The 21,496-nt window shown below is 33.7% G+C and overlaps 2 protein-coding genes across 6 annotated transcripts; one reads left to right on the top strand and one right to left on the bottom strand.

Moving 5' to 3' along the window:
• The first annotated feature begins 1,231 nt into the window (after positions 1-1,231).
• Positions 1,232-6,844, top strand: LOC136233259 (GPN-loop GTPase QQT1). 2 transcript variants are annotated; one of them, XM_066022872.1, is made up of 10 exons: positions 1,232-1,537; positions 1,614-1,738; positions 1,923-1,997; positions 3,890-3,921; positions 4,111-4,267; positions 4,393-4,480; positions 5,975-6,047; positions 6,118-6,249; positions 6,406-6,478; positions 6,589-6,844. In XM_066022872.1, exons 1-9 carry the CDS (start codon positions 1,446-1,448, stop codon positions 6,472-6,474), a joined length of 843 nt encoding a protein of 280 aa, XP_065878944.1. In that variant the 5' UTR covers positions 1,232-1,445; the 3' UTR covers positions 6,475-6,478; positions 6,589-6,844. The 2 variants fall into 2 exon arrangements, with proteins under 2 accessions (XP_065878944.1, XP_065878943.1); XM_066022871.1 differs by having other exon boundaries at positions 3,890-3,993.
• Positions 6,845-9,399: 2,555 nt separating this feature from the next.
• Positions 9,400-13,149, bottom strand: LOC136233075 (GDP-mannose transporter GONST2-like). Of its 4 annotated transcripts, XM_066022621.1 has the most exons (11): positions 12,903-13,149; positions 12,688-12,729; positions 12,394-12,598; positions 11,578-11,782; positions 11,339-11,478; positions 11,081-11,210; positions 10,644-10,742; positions 10,388-10,542; positions 10,186-10,302; positions 10,017-10,114; positions 9,729-9,923 (listed from the first exon to the last, which is right to left on the bottom strand). In XM_066022621.1, the coding sequence occupies exons 3-11, from the start codon at positions 12,585-12,587 to the stop codon at positions 9,880-9,882; spliced, it is 1,182 nt and encodes a 393-aa protein (XP_065878693.1). In that variant the 5' UTR covers positions 12,588-12,598; positions 12,688-12,729; positions 12,903-13,149; the 3' UTR covers positions 9,729-9,879. The 4 variants fall into 4 exon arrangements, with proteins under 4 accessions (XP_065878695.1, XP_065878693.1, XP_065878696.1 ...); XM_066022623.1 differs by lacking the exon at positions 10,017-10,114 and having other exon boundaries at positions 9,400-9,923; XM_066022624.1 differs by lacking the exons at positions 12,688-12,729; positions 12,903-13,149 and having other exon boundaries at positions 9,731-9,923; positions 11,578-11,799; positions 12,394-12,530.
• Between the last annotated feature and the right edge of the window lie 8,347 nt (positions 13,150-21,496).

Below are 21,496 nucleotides of genomic sequence, written 5' to 3'. Positions count from 1 at the left end.
AATGGGTCGACACGCTTAACCCGTAAAATAAACGGGTCGGTCGCGGGTTGACTTGCAAATTCGTTATAACCCATATAATTTAGAAGAGTCTGTGGGTCGTGTCAACCCAACCCGCAAACCCATCTAACCCGACCCATATAACCCATCTAACCCATATATCATGTAAATATAAAAAAGTTTTATGGATATTAAAGTAATTTTAATTTTTAACCTATATACATATATATATTAGTAGATTACAAAACACGTTAGGTTTCTAACTTTCTTTCCCTAACAATTTGTGATGTCTGCCTCTCTTCATTGACATCCGGTGAACGCTTCAGTCTCTAGCCATAAGTAAGTCTTTTGTTAAGTCAACTTCTAGTAGGATATGTCTAACTTCTGATTGTTGATCTTCTATTACAACAGATGGGTATATCTGTTTGACCAGACATTTTATTGATAAAGATTGGAATGCCCAAAAGAGAATTTTAAACTTTTGTTATTTGCCCCCTCCACATAATGGTGTAGCTCCGTGTGAAAAAATTCACAATTTCTTGTGTGGTTGGAAAATCGATGGTAGGATTTTTTCACTCACTTTGGATAATGCAAAGTGCAAATGATACATATGTGGACTTGTTGAAAAATTTATTAAATAGCAAGGGTGGTCTATTAAACCATGGAGATTTTTTTCATATAAGATGCTCTGCTCACATTCTAAATTTAATAGTTCAGGATGGGTTGAAAAAAAATTGATGACTCAGTTGGAATGCATTGAATCCAAGACTAATGAACAAAATATTAATTCTGTTGTTGTTTTGGATTTTAGACTTTTGATGTTATCTTGTTGAATTTGTTTTGCTAGTTTGTATTGGATTTTATTTTTTCATACGCAATTATGCATGTGTTTATTTTCTTTTTTATTTTGTTTAGTTGAATATTTTTTTTAGTATGAAGTTGCAAAATTAAATGGGTTAACCAGGTTGACACGTTCAACCCGCTTCTTAAACGAATCGTGCCGAGTCGATCCATTTATTAAATGGGTTGGGTCAGGGTTGGGATAAATGGGTCACGTAAGTAAGTCGACACGATATGTTTATAACCCGCGAACCCATATTGACACTCCTAGATTCTTTACCCTTCATCCAATCAAGCCCTAAATTAATTTTTCGTTTTTTTTTTTTTGGTGACCCAAGCCCTAAATTATTTATACTAAAAAATCTAAACCCAATAATCCCCAAATAAGAATTTGGAAAACCCCTCCGTAAAATAAAAACCCTAACTCAAATTTCTTAGTCGAAAAAAGAAACCCAAGAACCCCCCAAATCGTCAATTTCACTGCTAAAAAAAGTTCGAGTTCGAGTTCGAGTTCACTTCAACTGGAACTCGAACTAAATTGCAATTGCCGTTGAACTAAGTAGAGGCTACTCTTATTTCTTGAAGGTTCCTTATAGGATAAAATAAAGATGGTGTTTGGGCAAATGGTGATAGGTCCGCCTGGGTCTGGAAAAACCACATACTGCAATGGTATGTCTCAGTTTCTCAGCCTCATTGGAAGGTAATGTGGATTTAATTTTCACTAAGCTTCTTTCTCCGTAATTTGCACATACATAATCTATTTAATGTGATTGTAGGAAGGTTGCAATAATCAATTTGGATCCTGCAAATGATTCTTTGCCGTATGACTGTGCTGTTAACATTGAGGATCTTATTAAACTAAGTGATGTAATGGTGGAGCATTCTCTTGGTCCTAATGGAGGTCGCTCTGTTTTTGCTCCTTTCTCTTGTTTTTCCTTTCCTGTTATTATCAGAATTAGCAGTTTCATTATGTAGTCTATATCCTTGATTGCAGAATTCTTACAAACGCTGCTTGTCTAATAGATGTGCTTCTTGTGTGAATAGCTATATTGTCTGGTTTCTGAAGTGAATTTTCTGTTTGCTAGGTCTTGTGTATTGCATGGATTATTTAGAGAAGAACATTGACTGGCTACAATCTAAATTGGAACCTCTATTAAAAGGTTAGTAACTTAAGCCTCTCCTCGCCATCCTTTTTTTAACACAGATTTTATATATGATTGTTTCTTTGCATTGTTATTTATGCTTGTACATGCTTGGATGACATTTCATTCATAGCATTGGAAGAATTATAGAATTATATAATTTTTTCTGTCGCTCTCTCTCTATATATATACGTATATATATTTATATATATTTGTCTGTTGAAACAAATAAAATATTATGACTTTTGAAGGGATTTGTATCATCCACGTGGAAGGAAGACACTATTAACTTACGTAATTGTTGGATTGTCTGGTTGAGTAACTGCTACTGTATACTTATCACATTCGTTCCCATGTTTATATTATCTGAAGGATTATGGACAAATTTGGCCCCTAAAATTGGAGCATGGGGGTTGATTTGGCCCAATCATGGATATTACCTCCATCTTTCTTGCAGAGTCATGGGCATACTTTCTGGTTTACATATTGTACAGGGATGGGGCGTCGGGGTGGGTGGAAATAAATTTGTTGTGGAATCTGTTTCTCCTGAAGCCCTTCGTTTGATTGAAATTGAAGTATTTCCGATTCATTTTCTACAAAATTTGCTGCAGGCTATCAAATGTGCTATGTGCAAAATTATTAGTTGCTCATGTCTTCTGAAAAGGCAATTATTATGCAGAGTTTTTGTCAGAAAAAGCTATTTCATACCCTTTTTGGCTGGTGTATTCTGTTATTCATCTTAAAGATTTGCTAAACTTGTTGGACCACCATGGTTTCTGCTGGTCAACAGAAAGAAGGGTGAAGGAGTATACTGTAGTTATTTTTCTGTCTATTTTCTTCCTCTTGTTCTTCTTTTCACACGAAAAAAGAAACAGCCTGCATGAATTTGGGAATTGCATTGTAGACTTCCAATCCATTCTTGTATGCATTTTTTATTTTATTTTAAGTCTCAACAACTGATGAGAATATGGCTTTAGAAGGGTACAAAGCCATCATGTCATCAAACACAATTTAGAATAATGAGAGTATAAGAATAATTATATAGTAATAGATTAACCAACCTGTGTTGCACGGAAAAGGAAACTGCATTTGTAAAAAATATAGGAAATGAAAACGTGAGGAAAAATGTATGTATAATAAAAATGCAAGAGTATATTTGTAAAATTTAAAATTACAAGGATGCATTTGTATTTTATATATATATATATATATATATATATATATATAAATTAAAAAAAAAGTTAAAATGAAAGTTAACAGAAATGAAAGAAAGGGTTTTTGCATTTTGAGAGTTTGAGGAGAACGACATGGAAAAGATTAGGGATCTAATGCAAACTGATCGTTACATAATGAACTAATGAAGAGATTGGTAATGCGCTGATCTACTGTTGGAAATGTATTTTATTTTAAGAAACTAACTAAATGTTTCATACAAAGTTTCCGAGAGTTTGTGTTTGGAATGTTTCCGAAACATGGAAACTCTTCAAAATCAAAGTTTCCGTTCAACATAGAAACATAACTGACATGCATCACACAAACCATGTATTTATTGTGAATCTTTGAAACTTCACTGTCATTTCTAGAAATGTTTCTTGTGCTAAGGCCAATTAGGGTATGTTATTGGAGTATGAATGTGCTGTTTGCATAGAATTGACAACTGTGCTGTAAAAACATATGATTTAGCATACATGAACCAGAAAGAAGCATACAACTTCAGTCATTTTGTTGTTCAATGAGGGATTTGTTTCGTGTTTTATAGTTAGTTTTTACTTATTATTTGTATTAACCTGCAATATTTTCAAAACTGTTATTTCCATCCGCCTCTCTAGTTGGTATATTTATTCATCCTTGTAATTAATACTTAATACACACTATGTAGCTATCTGACCACACTTTATACTACTTTGCAGATCACTACCTTCTTTTTGATTTTCCTGGCCAGGTAGAATTATTTTTCCTTCACTCAAGTGCCAAGAATGTTGTAATGAAACTCATTGATGAGTTGAATCTCAGGGTATGGTCAGAGCTTTATGTTGATATTTTACTACTCTTGTTCTGATGGCCCCGCAATAAATAAGGTGACTTCAAATTCCAGTTTGTTGCTAATAGCATCATTTGATTCTTCATGCAGTTGACTGCTGTGCATTTAGTTGATGCCCATCTCTGCAGTGATCCTGGGAAATATATAAGTGCATTGCTTCTCTCATTATCAACTATGCTTCATTTGGAACTCCCGCATATCAATGTCCTGTCTAAGATTGATCTAATTGAGAGCTATGGAAAACTTGGTGTGGTTCATTCTCTTTTTCTTTTTATTTGTTTTCTTTTGCAATTAGCATGAGATATCAGATTTTTGGAAAAATATTTTAAGGGCTCCTAACTTTTCTAACTTTGCTTAAATGATCTCTTGCAGCTTTTAACCTGGATTTCTATACAGATGTGCAAGACCTATCTTATTTACAGCATCACTTTGATCAAGATCCACGTTCTGCTAAGTACAGGTCATTATTAATAAATTTACAACATGAATTCTGAGGAGCAGTCTTTGAATGCTGTGCCTCTAATTTGCATGCTAGCTGATTTATCTAGAAAGTTGCTTGGCATTGTTGAAAGAGGTTAGACGTGAATTGTCACACCCCATCATAGAGATGATGGATAATGTGACCCAACAATTGAGTGTTTTATCTACATGTATAACATAAAGCCACCCATGTTACCCTGTAATGACATATGAGTTATCAGCATAAAGCATTCAGTGTCTTAGTCCTCAAGGATTTTTAAAAGGTAAGTGTTAATTTCATTGTAATTATACCTGTGCAAAGGTTAGTACTTAGGAAAATATTGCATGAAATTTGGATTATGAATCCAAAACTTGTTTTGCACTATAAAATACCTTGTAGAGAACCAACTATTATAAGAGTCTTTGATACACTTCCTCCATTGTGTTTTAGTGCTGTACCATGCCAATTCCAGTGTGAGTAGATACTAAGAGTATGGCATGGCTTTTCTTCTTCCACCAGGCTTGTGCATTCAGATGTTCCATATGTTCTTTAGATATTTTGCTTTATGGTTAAGACCTAAGCAAACTTGGAGGAGGGTGATCGAGAGTGATATGAGTTTATTAGGGATTGAGGAGAATATGGTAGTGGATAGGACAGAGTGGAGGGGGAAAATTTGTGTCGCTGACACGACTTGATTGCACGGTTTTATACGATGGTTCATGTTAGCCGACCCCGAATCATTTCGGTACTAAGGCTTTGTTGTTGGTTCCCATGGGTTGGGAAGGACAGTAAATTTATTAAGAGGATAATTGCTGGTGGTTTTCATTATTAATTTTTCTTTGAATTTTAATGTTTTGAGCTAATTATACTTCATTGTGAAGCTAAAAATTTCAGAGGAAAGAACTCATCCTGGAAAACTACATTTGTTTGGGACATGCTTGGTACGTTATAATGGAGTGGAATAGAATGTAATGAATACTTGTGTTTAACCTTGAGAAGCCGCAAGGACTATATAGTACTTTGGCATATACTGTACAGTGTAATTTTGTTAATAATGTTAAATTCAAACGTTATCTTAATCCTTTATTTTTAATACAATTGGATGAGAGGTACCAGGTTCATACCCACAGCCCTGGAGTTTCCTTTGGAATCCCCTCTAGATGGATGCATCCGTTTCTAAATTATGAATCAACATGTGGTCATGTCTTGAACAGAGTACAAAGTCATAGGAGATACAAATCTTGTTCTCCAATCTTAGACTTCGTACCTCAACTGTGTGATCATCATTATATATTACGGCTTGAAAGTTTTTGAAGCGTTCAAATATTGTGCCTTCATGAATGCATAAGTGTGAATCTTACCAAGAAAATACTATTGTCTGGCTTTTTCATAAAATAATCAAACTGATTGTACCTTGAATTTTCTTGTGTTTGCATAAACTATTACCAATTCATTTGAAATTTATATGGAAGCTATTCACAACAATTGTTGCAGAAAACTTACCAAGGAGCTTTGTGGGGTGATAGAAGATTACAGTATTGTTGATTTCACAACTTTAGATATCCAGGTTTGCTAGATTCTATCAGTCAGAAGTTTTCATCAAGTTCTTGATTTCTGAGTTATATGTTTTGCTTCAGGACAAGGAGAGTGTTGCAAATCTTGTGAAATTGATAGACAAGAGCAACGGATACATATTCACTGGCGTAGATGTTAGTGCAGTTGAATTCAGCAAGATTGCTGTCCGTCCTTCTGATTGGGATTATTACAGATATCCTTTATTTTTATTTTTTAGCATTTCATCTCTTAGTTTTCCTGAATGCATATATGACTTGAAAAACTCATCTACTTTTGTCATAGCATATCACAACTCTTACAGCTCTATCCTAACCTATAACGAGTTATGTTTCTTAACGAAGCAGTTCACAGTTGCAGCAGTGCAAGAGAAATACATGAAAGATGAAGAAATATTTGATTCTGATGACTCACAAGCCTAATCAGGTTAGAAAAAAAGGTTTTCTTTCTGTTTCTGGCCTTCTTTATGCACCTTGAAAGTGAATACACGGTATTCTTGGCTCTCTTTTATAAGTAGTTTTTGATGTTTTATGCAGGAGATACTAGTTGGTAAATAAACCTGTAAAAGATATAGAGAAAGCTGATCAAAAGAACTAGGTCATTGCGAGCTTATATAGAATCAGGGATTTATCCTTTTGTAGGTGTAAAGCTAAAAATGGGCAATTTATGATTTTATGTCGACAAAGCTGATTTTTTGTTTTTTCAAACAATTATCCGAAGTTGTGGAACTCTCTGTCTAAATGTGTAAGGTTACCTCAGTTTGTTTTTCATCATATTCTTTTGAGAGAGTCACTAGCATGGATTTTGGAAAAATTCGAAGTCCTAGAAAAGATTTAGGAAAGAACAAAGAAAAAATGAATCAAAAACTTAAACATAAAATTTCTTGAGAAATTTTTGCTCATCTATTGAAAAGAGAAGGTGCTTAAATACGAGAAAGGATGACGTTTTAATCCAAAAAATTAAGCAACTATATGGAACATGTTTCCATGACTAACAAGAATCCTTAAAACCAGTAACTAACAACGTTACATCAGAAACTGTGAAAGGAGCTAAAATGAGTAAAAATATGGAAAATGTGAGAAAATCCAGCTTGGATATTGATCACGGCACGTCCACGACAGAAATCGAGCAACAGCTAAGGAATGACTTTAACACTCTTCTGTAGTTGTTGCAAATTCCATGTTTCTCTTGAGAAACTCAAAATTATTGGCAAAGCTTTAGTAAATATATTTGGCAAGTACAGATTTGTGTTGCAGTACTTCAAGTTAACAATTTTATTTTATGCTGAAATGCTTAGTTTTTCTATGAAATGCATGATTGTTTGAAATAGTAATTGCTGCTTGATTATCCACAAACACTTTGTGCACTCTAATTGCTTAAAATTAGATCAAACAACACTTTTCGAAGCCATAAAGCTTGATTTGCAGATGTTGTTGCTGCAATAAAATCTGCTTCAGCAGTTGATTGTGCAACAATCTCTTCTTAGATTACCATATAAATACATCTGAATCAAGATTATAACAATGACCAGAAGTGCTTTTCATGTCATTAGGTGAACCACCTTAATCTCTGTCAGAATGTCCCTCAATTAGTGTTATAACCACCCACAAATATTCCAGCTTCTGCTTTTGTTTACACTAGCATTCAAACACTTTGAGATTTTCAGAGAGGGTTTAAAACCATACCATGCTTCAAACACTTGTGATTACATTACATTGCATTACAACATATCAAAACAGACATTCGTTTGGTACGTTGCAATGCAGTGTAATGTATCAAACGTGTAATGGAGTGGAATGAAATAATAATTCAATTACCATGTTTGGTTGACAAATTTTAATAAAACGCGATTATTATTACAATATGTATGTTTATTTAGTTAAATGCAATTTTCACGTTTTTTTTTGTGTTTTTCATATTTTTCCATGTTCCTCTTTTTCGTGTTTTCATGTTTTTTCCTGTTTTTCACTCTGTTGTTTTCCTCGTTTTTTCTCTTTTCCGTTTTTCCTCATTTTTTCTTTTTTCGTGGTTTTCATATTTTTTCTCCTTTTCCCTGTTTTCCGATTTTCTCGTTTTTTATTTCTTCACAATTTTCTCTTTTTCACACATTTTTCAGTTTTTATGTTTGCATGTTTTTTTTCGTATATTGCCATTAATAATAAAAATAAGGGTTAATCGTAATTGGGATTCATGATTTTTTTTGTTCGTAATGGCCATTACATAAATTTACAAAGAAAATTTATGTGATGTATTTGTGATTCCATTACGACAAATACAATATAACTAACCAAACATGGTAATAAGTCTCCATTATAAAAATCATTCCATTACAACGCCTATTATTACAATATACCAAACGAGTCTTAGGGAATTTTCAGTTGTTGCTGTCCTCTTGGAAACAACAAATGGTTTCGTGCTCATCTAGTGAATTGAATATTCGTGCAATTATCCATGCTCAATTGGAGATTAGTTGGTACAAATGTTAATGAAGGAGATCAGTTTTTCCTCAGAATCATTATGGATTCTATGGTGTGGTAATCCGTGTGTCATATATTTTTGTGTCAATCTGTTCTTTTATAATCATGGAAATTGATTTTTACAATGTCCAAGAAAAGGTTCGGTCAAAGGCACTCATGGTACAATCGTTGACTGAACAACAAATGTGTTTACAAAGCCATTGACATTGATACGATCTCAGTTTTGGGTGCTAAGAGACGAGCTAACAATTTATTGGTGACCTATTTAGGTTTAGGTTGAGGAGGAGCGATAAGGAGTTCTACATAACGTGTAATTGGTTATACCTCACGACATGTCATTCTTATACTATATTTGTATATGCCACGGTTTAGCTAATATAAGAAGACTGAAGTCTTCTCCTCTAAGATTTGGTCAGTTTGAAAATGTTATATCTCATGATTTGGTTGAATTTAAAAGGCTTAATACATCATTTGTCATCTGAATTTGTCCAAAAAGCTCGATTGGTCCTCCTGAACTTGCATAAATGTAATCAATTAAATGCGGAAAATATATTGCATACGTCTTAAAAAAAAGTAAAACAATCAAAATCAGGGTATGCGGTTGTAACATTAGAGAATACAAGGTTTATAGTTGAGCAAGTAATAACTTTATTTTTAATCTATTTTTGAATTATGTAATAACATTCTAAAACACGTGGAATACATCTTCTACATTTAACTTTTTTTTTTTTTTTTTTTTGCAAAAGTGATTAATTGATTACATTTTATGCAAGTTCATAAAGCTAACTGAACATTTTATGCAAGTGTAAGCGAATTTAAAATGATTTTTTTTTTTTTTAATTTGGAGGTTTTTCAACATCCAATTCAGCTGTGAAATCCCTCTTAATAACCTTCTACTCGAAAGCAAGGTTAGATACTTTCAAAACCTTTATCTAAGCAAATGAGTTTGTTGAGCATCATTAAATTCTCTTTGGATTTGGATTGAAACTAAAAAAGTGATTTTTTTCTTAGATTGGTTGTTGGTTATGTATATGCAACATTATTATTATCAAACTCTAGTAAGAACTTAATGGAGTAATTAATGTAAAACAGCAGAGTTTGAACAAAGTATGAAAAACTGCTTGCTTATTTCCATTACCAGCAAGTTATTATTTTCTTGAACAAAACTCCCTTTTGGGAAGAACACAAATTAAATTTTGAAAGATTATTTTCAAATGCAAAACTGTAACATTAATATAAAAGCTTTATTTTAAAATTGTATTTTACAGAATGTTACATTTCTATCTTCCAGCCCTCAGAGAATTGAAGCCATTGACAACTTAGTGTTTCTTTTCCTGTAAACCTTTGGGATCAGGACATTTTGGCCATGGCAAAGAATATCCCAGCAAACAGACCTGATAGAAGAAATAAACTATTAAATTTGCTCCCATAAAAAAAAAAGTGAAAAAAGAACCATTATCCTCCTCGGGCTTATCGACTTTAATTACCGAATAGTATACTGAACAAGTTGGATAAGCTGAGGGGAACCTTGAACAGCACTAGACCAGCAACAGAAATGGGAATCTTATTCAATGAACCCACCAAACTGCAGAATAAGAAAACAATGTCAAAGTGACATAAATATATAAGTATTGATCCTTGTTCACAGTTAATTACCTGTAAGTTGTAGGGCCAGTTTGATGTAAGAACCACATAGATGTGAAGCTTATAGCAAGTCCAAGTACTCCACTTAGTGTTGCAGCAACCCAGAACATTGGTAATCTTATCACATCTCTGCAAAGTATATTAGTAGGATTCAAAACTCATTCTGGCATAAAGACAACAAATAATTTCATTTGTTCCTGTAGCCTTTTCTTACACGTTAATCACGTATTCCCATTCACCAAACAGCAGAATCAAGAAGATAGCAAATGGTAGAGACAACAAATTATTTAGCAACACCATTGAAATTTCATTAAGAGATCCGTTTCTTGTTTCCTGCTTCGCTTTGTCCATTACTCTTCGCAGCGTGAGCTGTGACGAGCAGAGATTGTTGCTATCAGTTTCAAATTGGTAACCAATTAAGAATGCTGAATTCTACAGAAGACGGCAAGGATTGAAACGAAAATGCATACCGAATAACTTGCTGTTAATACACAATTCATGATTTGCCATGTATAACCACTTGCATCAAATGAGAGATCAGTAATACCACTTATAATTGCAGAGATTATCTGCACACAAAATAATACCCATCTCAACGAACTTGAATATAAAAAATTCATCAAATAGAATAAGAAAACACTTAAACAGCAATCTGGAGAAATGCAAAAATTGGTCCCTGTGATCAATAGGTACATTTGATCCTTGAACTTTAACTTAATCAAAGTCATATCATAGTTGCTGATGACTGGTAAAAGAATATTTAATGTTCAGATAGCATTGCTAATAAACAGAGTGACTACATGATTAACAGTTATCAAACTGAAGGGACTAAATTTTGCATTTTGCCAACATACAAAAGTAAAGTTCAAAAATTGCAGAAAGAAAAAAAAAATGTTGTATTGTATACCATCAAAAACATGGCAGCCCACACTTTCTGATTCTGACGTTTCCGGAAAATATATAACTCCCCAATTGCTGTCAAAATATTTGTTACATTCTTCAGAATTGTCATCATTGCAATGTTTATGTATTTCAAACTGAAAAGAAAAATGCAGCAGAATCAAATTCCTATCGTTTTTCTTTTCACCAATATATTTCATTCACATTAGTAACCTTTTCTCCTATTATGGGTCTAAAACATATTAAGGTGCATTTGTTCACATACCTAAACATGCCGGATACGAGCATGCCAACGAAAATTATATTGACAGGGATCCAGACCCTTATTAGTTTCCAATTAAGCTTTTCTACTGAAACAACTCCACATAAACTTAATACAGCAATTATCAGGCAGCAGATTGAATTCTGCAGCAAAATGAGGCAAAGAAATTTTATGTGTCAGAGTAAATATCGTCTTAAAATTCGAATAAGTAAAAGGAAATAGGTATTTAACAGTTAATATACTTGATAAAACATGAGTGATATCCCTGCATTGAAATTGTAAGTTGACAAAACAACTTTGTTCAACAAAATCATGCTGCAAGATGAAATGCAATAGGCTATTCCAGACAAAAGCGGTCCAGATATCCTTCCTGATCCATCTTTGTGCTTTCCGTCGAAATCGAATTGATCACTCTCACTATGCTTTTCCTGATTCCCTCTAAAGAATCTGTGCAAGAAGTAAAACTGCAAAATAAATATTCAGTTTTTTTATAGGTGGATTTGATTAATCAGTTTGAGGTTGATCAAGTACCCCTATAGATCCCCCATTAAGGTCCGATCCAACTAATCGATTTGAGATTGATTAGACACCCTTTAGATAATCCCTCTACAAATCTACCAGTTATATTCTGATGCATACACTAGCACTTAAACTCGAGACCTAGTAATAAAAAAAGGGCGGCCCGGTGCACTACGCGTCCCCGCTTAAGCGAGGGTCCGAGGAGGGGTCCCACCATAAGGGTGTACTTGGGGCAAGCCTTCCCCTGCCAATTTTTTTTGGCAAGAGGCCGCTCCCAGGACTCAAACCCGTCACACGACATCAACGTTTACCATTGCGCCACGGCACTCGAGACCTAGTAATATTCTACTTCAATTCTTCAAATTGCTGTAATGACTTGATGTAATAGGATAAAGACTTTGAGCAGTGCACTCTCGCACTGGGAATTGAACTCTAGAGCTACTTGAATCTTGCAAATAGATGTAACTAGACTTTGACATTTAGTAATGTAAAATTGAAGGAATAATCAATGGGAAAAAGAAAAGAGTAACTTATGGTACCTGTCACTTATAGCTCTCCGAGCTGCATTTGTTGCAAAATTTCCATTTGATCTCTTCCCTTGCTTATTTGTACCATTCATAATCAGGTCTACCCCATTGACCTTTTCACTTGAATTCGGTTTTTCATTTGCAGAAATAGATTCTGGCTCCTCACTATCATTGGGAATTACCACTTCTAACTTAAATTGAGGCATTTTTTCACATCCTGTACAGGAAATATACGTATAGAATGAACACTGAAAGCAAGTAGATAAAACCCTAAAACAGGAAAGTGCTGAATTTTGAATATCATACCAAGAAGTTGGTTTCTGAGGATGGAATTTTATTGTTATTGGTCTGAAAATAAAATCACAGAAAAATCCTGAATAAGTAACACAATAAATCCATGAAAGGAAAAGAAGCTGAATGTGAAAAGAAAAAGACGTGAAGTTAGTGAGATCTTTTTAAAGAAGACGCAAAGTCTAGGGAATCAAAAGAAATAAAGAGCATGATAGAGTTGAGTAAATTACAGAGTAGAAGGAGAGATGCCGTCCAACGTCCAAGTAGCATAAATATATAGAGAAGGGTTACAGATTTCGAGGCTGTGAAAGTCAAATGGGCAAAGGAATCCATTACTCAAGCTCATTTGTTTATTTGGGAAGAGTCTGCGAGAAACATCAAATGAAATGAATTTTTTTGTTTTTCTTTTGAATTCTGAGTATTATGCGCGCGGCGCGGAATAACTGCCTTGCTTCTTGCCACGGAAATGGAGCTGTTTATGATCCATAACATGGCCTTTCAAACCCCATTCACCGCCTACTCGATTAATAATTATTTTTATTTTACATTTATATAACTCTTTTTCTTTTCTACTTTTATTAAATATACAGTTATTTTATTGGGTTAAAAAAGTTTTTTTTTTTCTTTTTAAGAAATGATCAAACCATTTTTAATTTTTGTATATTTGATATTTTAAGAAATTTTTTTAGAATATTGGATAGTTATAAATAATTATCAATATATAACTTAACATTAATTTCTTAAATAACGAAAAAATCAAAATTAATATTCTTAAAATGTTATTTTTCTAACATTTCTAAAATACAAAACACTCTGTAAATGCTATAAAGGTATTCAATCTCATTTTTCTTCCATAACAGAATTTTATTTCTATATAAACTCTCGATAGAAAAGTGAAAAAGAAGCAATTGAAACCTGATCTTCCATTCCAAACCCGATCTCTATAACAATTTCTTCAACATGTTTCGATTTCGAATATAGAACTCCAACACAATTTCAAACAAAAAAATCTAGTTCAAAAAGCTCCTAAACAGAAAGAAACAATGTAACAAACTGCACATCTACTATAACATCATCAGAATTCTCATTCAAAGGAACTGTGTAAATTCAAAATATTCTTAAACACAATCAAATATAATTGTGCAAATCGATAAACAAAACAAAGATCATTAATAAAAAAAATAATAAACATTTATTTCAGCTAAAAAATAAATAACAATTATCTAAAAACCAAGTCAAAATATTTTATAATAATTAATAATTAAATAACTTCAATAATTAAATAAATTAAAACAACTAAAACATCAATTTCATTCACTTTCATTGAAAATTTCATAAATTCACTGGAAGTCGATGAAATTGTGCTATAATTCACTTTCAAAGCAAAGAAACAGTTAGTGAAACATGGAAACCAATGTGCAATACAATTCTAAAGAAATTTCAAAAAATTAAAATCATAATCGCACACAAATTCATCTATTCTAAAATCCATTAAAAGTGGAGAAAATTAATTGATTAAATTTCAATAAAATACACCAAAACAAATATCCAACTTATTGAAAGCATAAATAAACAGTAAAAAAATTTAAAAAGCTTCACATCCTTATAAATAATCATCTAACACAAATATAAATGTAATTAAACATGATTTACGTGGAATTTCAAATAATGTCAAACTGATTGAAATTGGTTGAAACTTCACGAAAGTCATGTATTACTAAAACAAACTATTCTCAATAAATAAATAAATGTTTAAATAAAACATATTATGTGTAAAGACATTTAAATAACTAACCTATACGTTAAGATTGATTTCATAAATTTTAACACAATATAATGTTATTAAAAGATATTGAAATTGCATGAAATGACTAAATTGACTAAAAAAGAATGAAAATCAATGAAATTGATAGAAATTGAATTAAAGTGGCTAAAAATCATTGAAAGTAAACAAATGAAAGGCTCAATAACCCCCATTTAGAGAATGATAGCATTGAGGAGATATAATAACTCTCATCAACCTTCATACTGTTTGTTATGTACCAAACGGTATGAAGGTCTCAAAGACAGCCTTGGCAGCCTTTGAGTTTAATATTATTATTTTTTTTATTAAAAACTTATATAATATATTATTAAATTAATTAGTAGGTCCTACATTATTATTATTTTTTAAAAAAAAATTGCGCACAATGCGCTTACATTAAATAAGAAAGAAAAATCTCCACCAGATCCGGATATGATTCGAACCCATGACCTCCCAAGGTATAGGTAAGCTTTCAACTACTAGGCTAAGAGTTTCACCACAGTAGGTCCTACATTATTGAGTGGTTGTATTGTAGTATAATCCATTAGAGGGTATAGTTTAGTAGAACGAAATTGGTCCCACATTGATGATGTGTCATGAATATTGAATGGTTAGTAGTATAATCGATTGGAGATGCTCTAAAATAAATGCAATAAATGAGAGAGAGTAATATTTCTTGAAGGTTAATGAAAGTCACTGACAATGAAAGAAATTAACTAAAATTGACACAAAATAAGCTAAACCAGGATTAAATGAAATTCAACTCAAATACTATGTTAGTAAAACATTTTAATTTTATTTGCAAAATAAAAAAAATAAACAAGTTTCTCATGGTTTTTGAAACAAATACAATAGAATTTCAACATGACGACGTACTTCGCAAACTAAGGCTACAGTGAAATGATGTATTTTACGAGGTAAAATAACGATACATGGACGATTCTAAGAAATATTGTGTCACGTCCGTGCCCTTAAATTTTATTTATTATACCCCAAACCCTAAGTTATATTAAATTCGTTATAGGATTGGTCGATTAATTGGGTGTTACGGGTATAGTTTTGAGGGTAATTGCACATTTTTATAACAATTATAAGTTTAGGGTAAGTTTTAAAAGAAATTAGATTTTTGGAGGACCAAAAAGACTAATTAACCACTTAATTTAAGGCCTATATATAGCCTTATTGAGAATTGAAAATCATTTGGATCAATTCATCCTTTTACATTGTTCTTCCTCCTCCACTCTCTCTCTCTCTCCATTCTCCTCCACCTTCCACCACCACCAAAAACAGGGCAGCTCCACCGTTTTGGGTGTTTCCGGAGATCTAACCGTCCAAATGACCTGAAATTTTAAATGGAGACTCTAGACACATAGAAGCAACTTCTGACCGGAGGGATTTTGATTTGGAGGTGTGAGAAGAGAATACGGGCTAGGCAGAGTTTGGGACAGATTTAGGGTTTTGTGGTGTTAATCTCAAATTTAGGCTAAGGTAAGTAACTATCAACTAGTTTTTGGTTTGCATGTATAAATATATGTATATTAAGCTATAAATCTCCATGAATTTGTCTCCTAAGGGTTTTCTTAGACATTATTTGAGTATTGGTTGTTGATTTGAGATTGTGTTCAAGTTTGAAGGAAATGAGTTCACAATGGTAATTTTGAACTATTTTGATGTTGAATTGGTTTTACCTTGATGTTGAATTGGTTCTTCCTAAGAGTTTGATTATTATTTAATTCAATTTATATTGAATTGGTTTTATTAAGGGATATTTAGTTCAATTGATGTTGAATTGGGTTTCTTAAGGGTTTAAGTGCTATTTGGGTTCAATTGATGTTGATTTGAATTTCTTTAAGAGTTTTAATGTTATTTTGGTTCAATTAGTGTTCAAATTGGAATTTGGTTTAATTAGTGTTCAATTGGATTTCTTTAAGGGTTTTAATGTTATTTTGGTTCAATTAGTGTTCAATTGGATTTCTTTAAGGGTTTTAATGATATTTTGGATTTCTTCAGGGTTCAATTGATATTTTGGTTCAGTAAATGTTGGATTTCGAGTTATTGATGATTGTAGTAAAGTTGGATCTATTTGATGAAATTGAAGTTTGGTTGGATTTTGGGTAAAGTTTGTATCCATCAGGAGTAGTCCGGACGGGTGGTTTGATATTTGAAGACTATGTTCAGTGAGGAACATGGCCTGTGTATACAGTCTAAAGACCTAGTCGGGTATTGGCAGCGAAGTGTTGGGTAAGACCAATACGGGATTAGGCATGGTTAAAGAGACGTCTCGATTATGTTTACGTGTTGTGGATCGATTTACGAGGGGATACTCGGTGATGGATACGATATTGAATTTGATTCGAACTTCGGTTTTTAGTAAATGTTTATATAAGAATCGTTGTGTTTTGATTAAGTTTGATTTGAGGTTATTGATTAACATTCTATTTTAATTTGATGTTGTTTACAAGTTAATAAGTTTAAGATTTGGTTTGGTTAAATGTTTTCACAAATGTATACATATAGCTATTTTACGTAAAAACTAGTTTTTATAGTTGATAGTTGCTTACTAAGATTTTTGTCTCATATTTTCAAATGTTTTAATGTTTTTAGGCGAAGAAGTACGAGGTACTGAGGGAAGTGTTCGACACTAGGACGAGGATTGGATACAACCACGATTGTCCAAGTCGTCTTATAGGGTATTGCATACCATTTTGTACATGTATATATAGGCGTTTTTTTTGTGCTTGTGAATATGTAGGAACTTACGTCGCCCATTTTGAATTGAATATAAAGTTGTGGTATGCCGGATTTTGGTTTGAATGTCCAAGTATGGTGTTAATTTGTGAGATTAGGTAAATTAAAAGTTAACAAGTTAGAATTGGAGTAATTTTCTATGTTTCGAACTCGTTTTGGTAAAACACACGAGAAAAGGATTCGTAATTGGAAATTATAAATGATTTCGACCTTTTACAAATATAAAAGTATATGTAGAAAATGTTTTTAAGTTCAAACATGATTTGTAATTCTTAACATTTGATTGTGAGATGTTACTTCCGACTCGTTGACGTCTGTGGTAACGTCTCACTGTCATATCCCATTCTATTTTGGATCGGGTTTGACATTTTGGTATCAGAGCAATAGGTTGGTCCATAAGTATATATATATAGGTATATCCGTGTCAAGTATATAACTTACTAAAGTGTATTGAGAAGTTGAATAAATATTATTCATGTATATCACATATATAAATTGTAATAGTTTGTTCATCATATAGATGCATCCAAGACGACAACGTGGCCGACCACCTCTAAATAGGCGTAGAGGTAGAAATGTACAAAGAAGAGAATTGGGACGGGGTCCCGTGAGCACAGAGAATAGTGTAGCCTCTGATGCTAGAGTTCCATCTGTTTCCCAACCTCAAAGACAACCACCAGAAAATCAACCTGTTAATCCTCCACCAATACCACCCGAACCTGAACATCGTGTACCACCTCTGACTCCACAAGCTGCAATGCCATAAGTTGCACAAATCCTGCAGCTTGAACCCTGAACATTAGTTGAAGCTTTAGTAACTATGATGGAAACACGTGAGGCACGTCGAAGGCCTAGTGAGTTAATTGAAGATGCCAAAAACTGTGGGGCATTTGATTTCAGGGGTACAATTGAACCCGAGGAAGCTGATAATTGGCTAAAAGCTACAGAAAAAGCCTTTAGTACTATGCAGTTAAGTACTGAAGATAAAGTAAAGACCGTGTTTGGTTTATTACATGGGCCAGCAGATACATGGTTAACTAGAGTTAGGGGTTTGTATCCTGAAGGTTTAAACTGGGATGTTTTCAAATGCGAATTCATGAAAGAATATCTGACTGAATCATTTCAGAAAGCGAAGAGGAATGAGTTCTTTAATTTGAAACAGGGAACTATGACTGTGAGGGAGTATGTGGATAAGTTCGATGATTTATACCGTTATGCAAGTCAGTGGTTTCCCACTGAGGAAGTTAAATGTGAAAGGTTCAAAGATGGTCTGAGTGCATTTTATCAGAATGAACTGAGTTTGTATGAAGGTACACATTACCGAGGCTGGGTGGAAAAAGCATTGCAGAAAGAAAAGTTGAAAGGCAAGTGTTAAGCCCTAAATATACCTAATATATCATCAATAATTACATCAATATTGCTACGAATTTGTGCTATTTATACCTGTTTAGAATGCTTTTACTCTCGAATATGTTTCTTTCTTACAAGGTACGTAAATATTTGGTAAAATCCAAATAGGAACGAAAAGAGCTTAAAAACAGAATAAAAACCTTACAAAAGGAGGTAAAAACAACGAAGATCAATTACACCTAAACGAGGATAAAGACGAAGTCAGAAACAGAAGAAAATGTCACATTCTCGGTTGAGGAAACAAGATTCTCGGTAGAGAATTTACAAATGCCGCGACCGAGAATCTCAAATTCTCGGTCGCGACACGCGTTTTTCAACAGCTCCTTCCCTTTGTTCGAAGACCAAATAAATGCTCCCCCATTCTCGTCCGAGAATTGCCATTCTCGGTAAGTGCAGAAATTCCTCCAAGTACAATGAACACATGTTTAATTCAAAAAAACGCGTTCGTTCGGGTGGATAAAGACGTCCCTTCACAACGGATACGATCCTTCACAACGAACACGACACTTCAACCACGACTCTTCAACATCTATAAATAAAGAGTTGATGGAGAGTTGGAAAGATATAGAAGAAAGAGATTAGTATAGAATTTATGCAGAAATTCCAAGTCAAGTGATTCAGAATTTAGATTTCATTTCTGTAAAAAGCAATATGATGTACACACATTGTTTATTCAATAATAACAAACACAGTAGCATTTAGATTTGTTCATATTAGTTTACATTTTGGTAGTAGATAGACCAGTCTCTATTCCGAAGATTCAACGAGAAGATTGAGTAGAGAATCCGCCCCTGAGTCTGACAAACTCTAACAAAACCCAAGGAAAGGATTGACTGTTGAAACACCTTTCCACAAGATTTTGATTTGACAAAATCATCCATGATTAAGAGGCAATTAAATTTAAATGCTTTGATTTAATTGTACTAATGTGTTTGTTCAATATTGAGTGCAAAAATATATATATAAAGTTAGACAGGACAAAAGTCAGCATAAGCCAACCTGAGTGGAACGGAACTCAGCATAAAAGAATAGAAGCTGAGTGGAGTATCAGAAGTCTTCTACAAATTTGCCAGAACGAAGCTGACTAAATTAGAAGACTCCTTCAGAATTATATAGACAGAGCGGAGCTGACTAAGAAGGAACTCAACATGAAAGTTGAACATTCGAAGATAACGAATGAAGCTGAGTGACAGTTAGGACAGCATGCAGGATCCGTTCACTAAAGGACAAAGTCTGCCAATCTTCTGCACCAATAATTGAAGTCTCGAAAATACACAGAAGACTAATTCCAAGAAACATGGGTCAATGGATTATTGGTAAAAGACAACTGCCACAAAAAGACAAGTCTGTAGGAAGAAGACAAGGCTGACACCTGAAGAAAATAGATGACAGGATTGGCCTGCAAAACTGAAGTTGACCAGAAGATGTTCCCTAAAAGAGTCGTTTTGGTGTTAACGGCTAAAACAATTCAAATGATCCATATGAAGATTTCCATCTATAAAAGGACAATCAAGAACCTTGGATCATTACCGAATCACAAAAAGAAAAATCCAAGAGAGAAATCTTCAAAGCACTCAAATACAAAGATCTTACACCAAATCTTCTATTCTCTGTGTAAATGCTAGAGTGATTTTGTGTAATCTTCTAAAGTGTTCTTTACTGAAAAGAGAACAAGTGTTTTATCAATTGTTATATTGAGAGTGTATGCTGAGTGCTTGGTTGTAAGCATTCAGTGGTAGAAAAATCTAAGTGCTGGGTTGTAGTACTTAGTAGGAGCTGAGTAGACGAATAGAGGACGTACTCTTGCATACTCACTGCCTTGTAAAGGGTTTGTGCTCTACCTTGAAAGAGCTCAGTATTGGATTGAAAATCCCAGGAGGAACTGGGGACTGGACGTAGGCAGAGAGGCCGAACCAGGATAAGTCGTGCTGAGTAACCTCTAAACTCTTTCTCTCAATATATATATATATATATATGTGCATGTGTTGCTTGTGATATTTACTCAGCTTATAAATTGTTAAAACTGAAATTGAGCAAATCTGAGTGCTAAGTTGGAAGCTGACCTCCCAAGCGTCAATTCCCAACTCTCAAGTCAAGCAGTCTTAGTCAGCATAGTACTAAAACTGTCTGACTAATCAATCGGCCGTGCTGACCAACACGCTGAGTTAACAAACTCTTAAAATAACATTAAGTCAGCATAATTAAAAGCGAAAAAGTTACATTAGTTCCTATCCCCCCCTTGGAACTAATTACTAGGGACCAACAAGTGGTATCAAAGCCTAAGCTCACTACTCAAAGATCTAACAATCTTGAGCTGATCCCGAAAATGGGTGAGAATAGCACTCGTTTCCTTCCCGGGAACCAAACAACACAGATACTCCCTGAGGGACTATCAATAACTAGGCCTCCCCTATTCTTTGGATCCAATTATACATTCTGGAAGAATAGGATGAAGAACTTTATTCAAGCCACTAACATGAGTGCATGGCTTGCAATTGTTCAAGGTCCACATGTGCCATACAAAACTGTTAACAATGAGAAAATTGTTAAAAGTGAACCTGAGTGGACAGAGGATGACCTCAGAAAATTACAAAATAATGCTTCGGCTATCAATATGCTTCACTGTGCTCTAGATGCTGCAGAATACAATAAGATTTCAGGTTGTGAGTCAGCATAGGAGATCTGGAAAAAGCTGGAAGTGACTTATGAAGGCACCAACAAGGTCAAGGAATCCAAAGTGAACCAACACATGCGATTGTATGAGCTGTTCGAGATGACTGACAATGAGGACATCTCAGCAATGAATGCCAGGTTCACCAACATAATAAATGAGCTTAAAAGACTCGGTAAGAATTTCACTGA

This window comes from Euphorbia lathyris, chromosome 6, assembly GCF_963576675.1.
Source record: "Euphorbia lathyris chromosome 6, ddEupLath1.1, whole genome shotgun sequence".
Taxonomy (NCBI): domain Eukaryota; kingdom Viridiplantae; phylum Streptophyta; class Magnoliopsida; order Malpighiales; family Euphorbiaceae; genus Euphorbia; species Euphorbia lathyris.
Note: the sequence above shows the minus strand (reverse complement) of the source record. Positions and strands in the feature narration are given on the sequence as shown.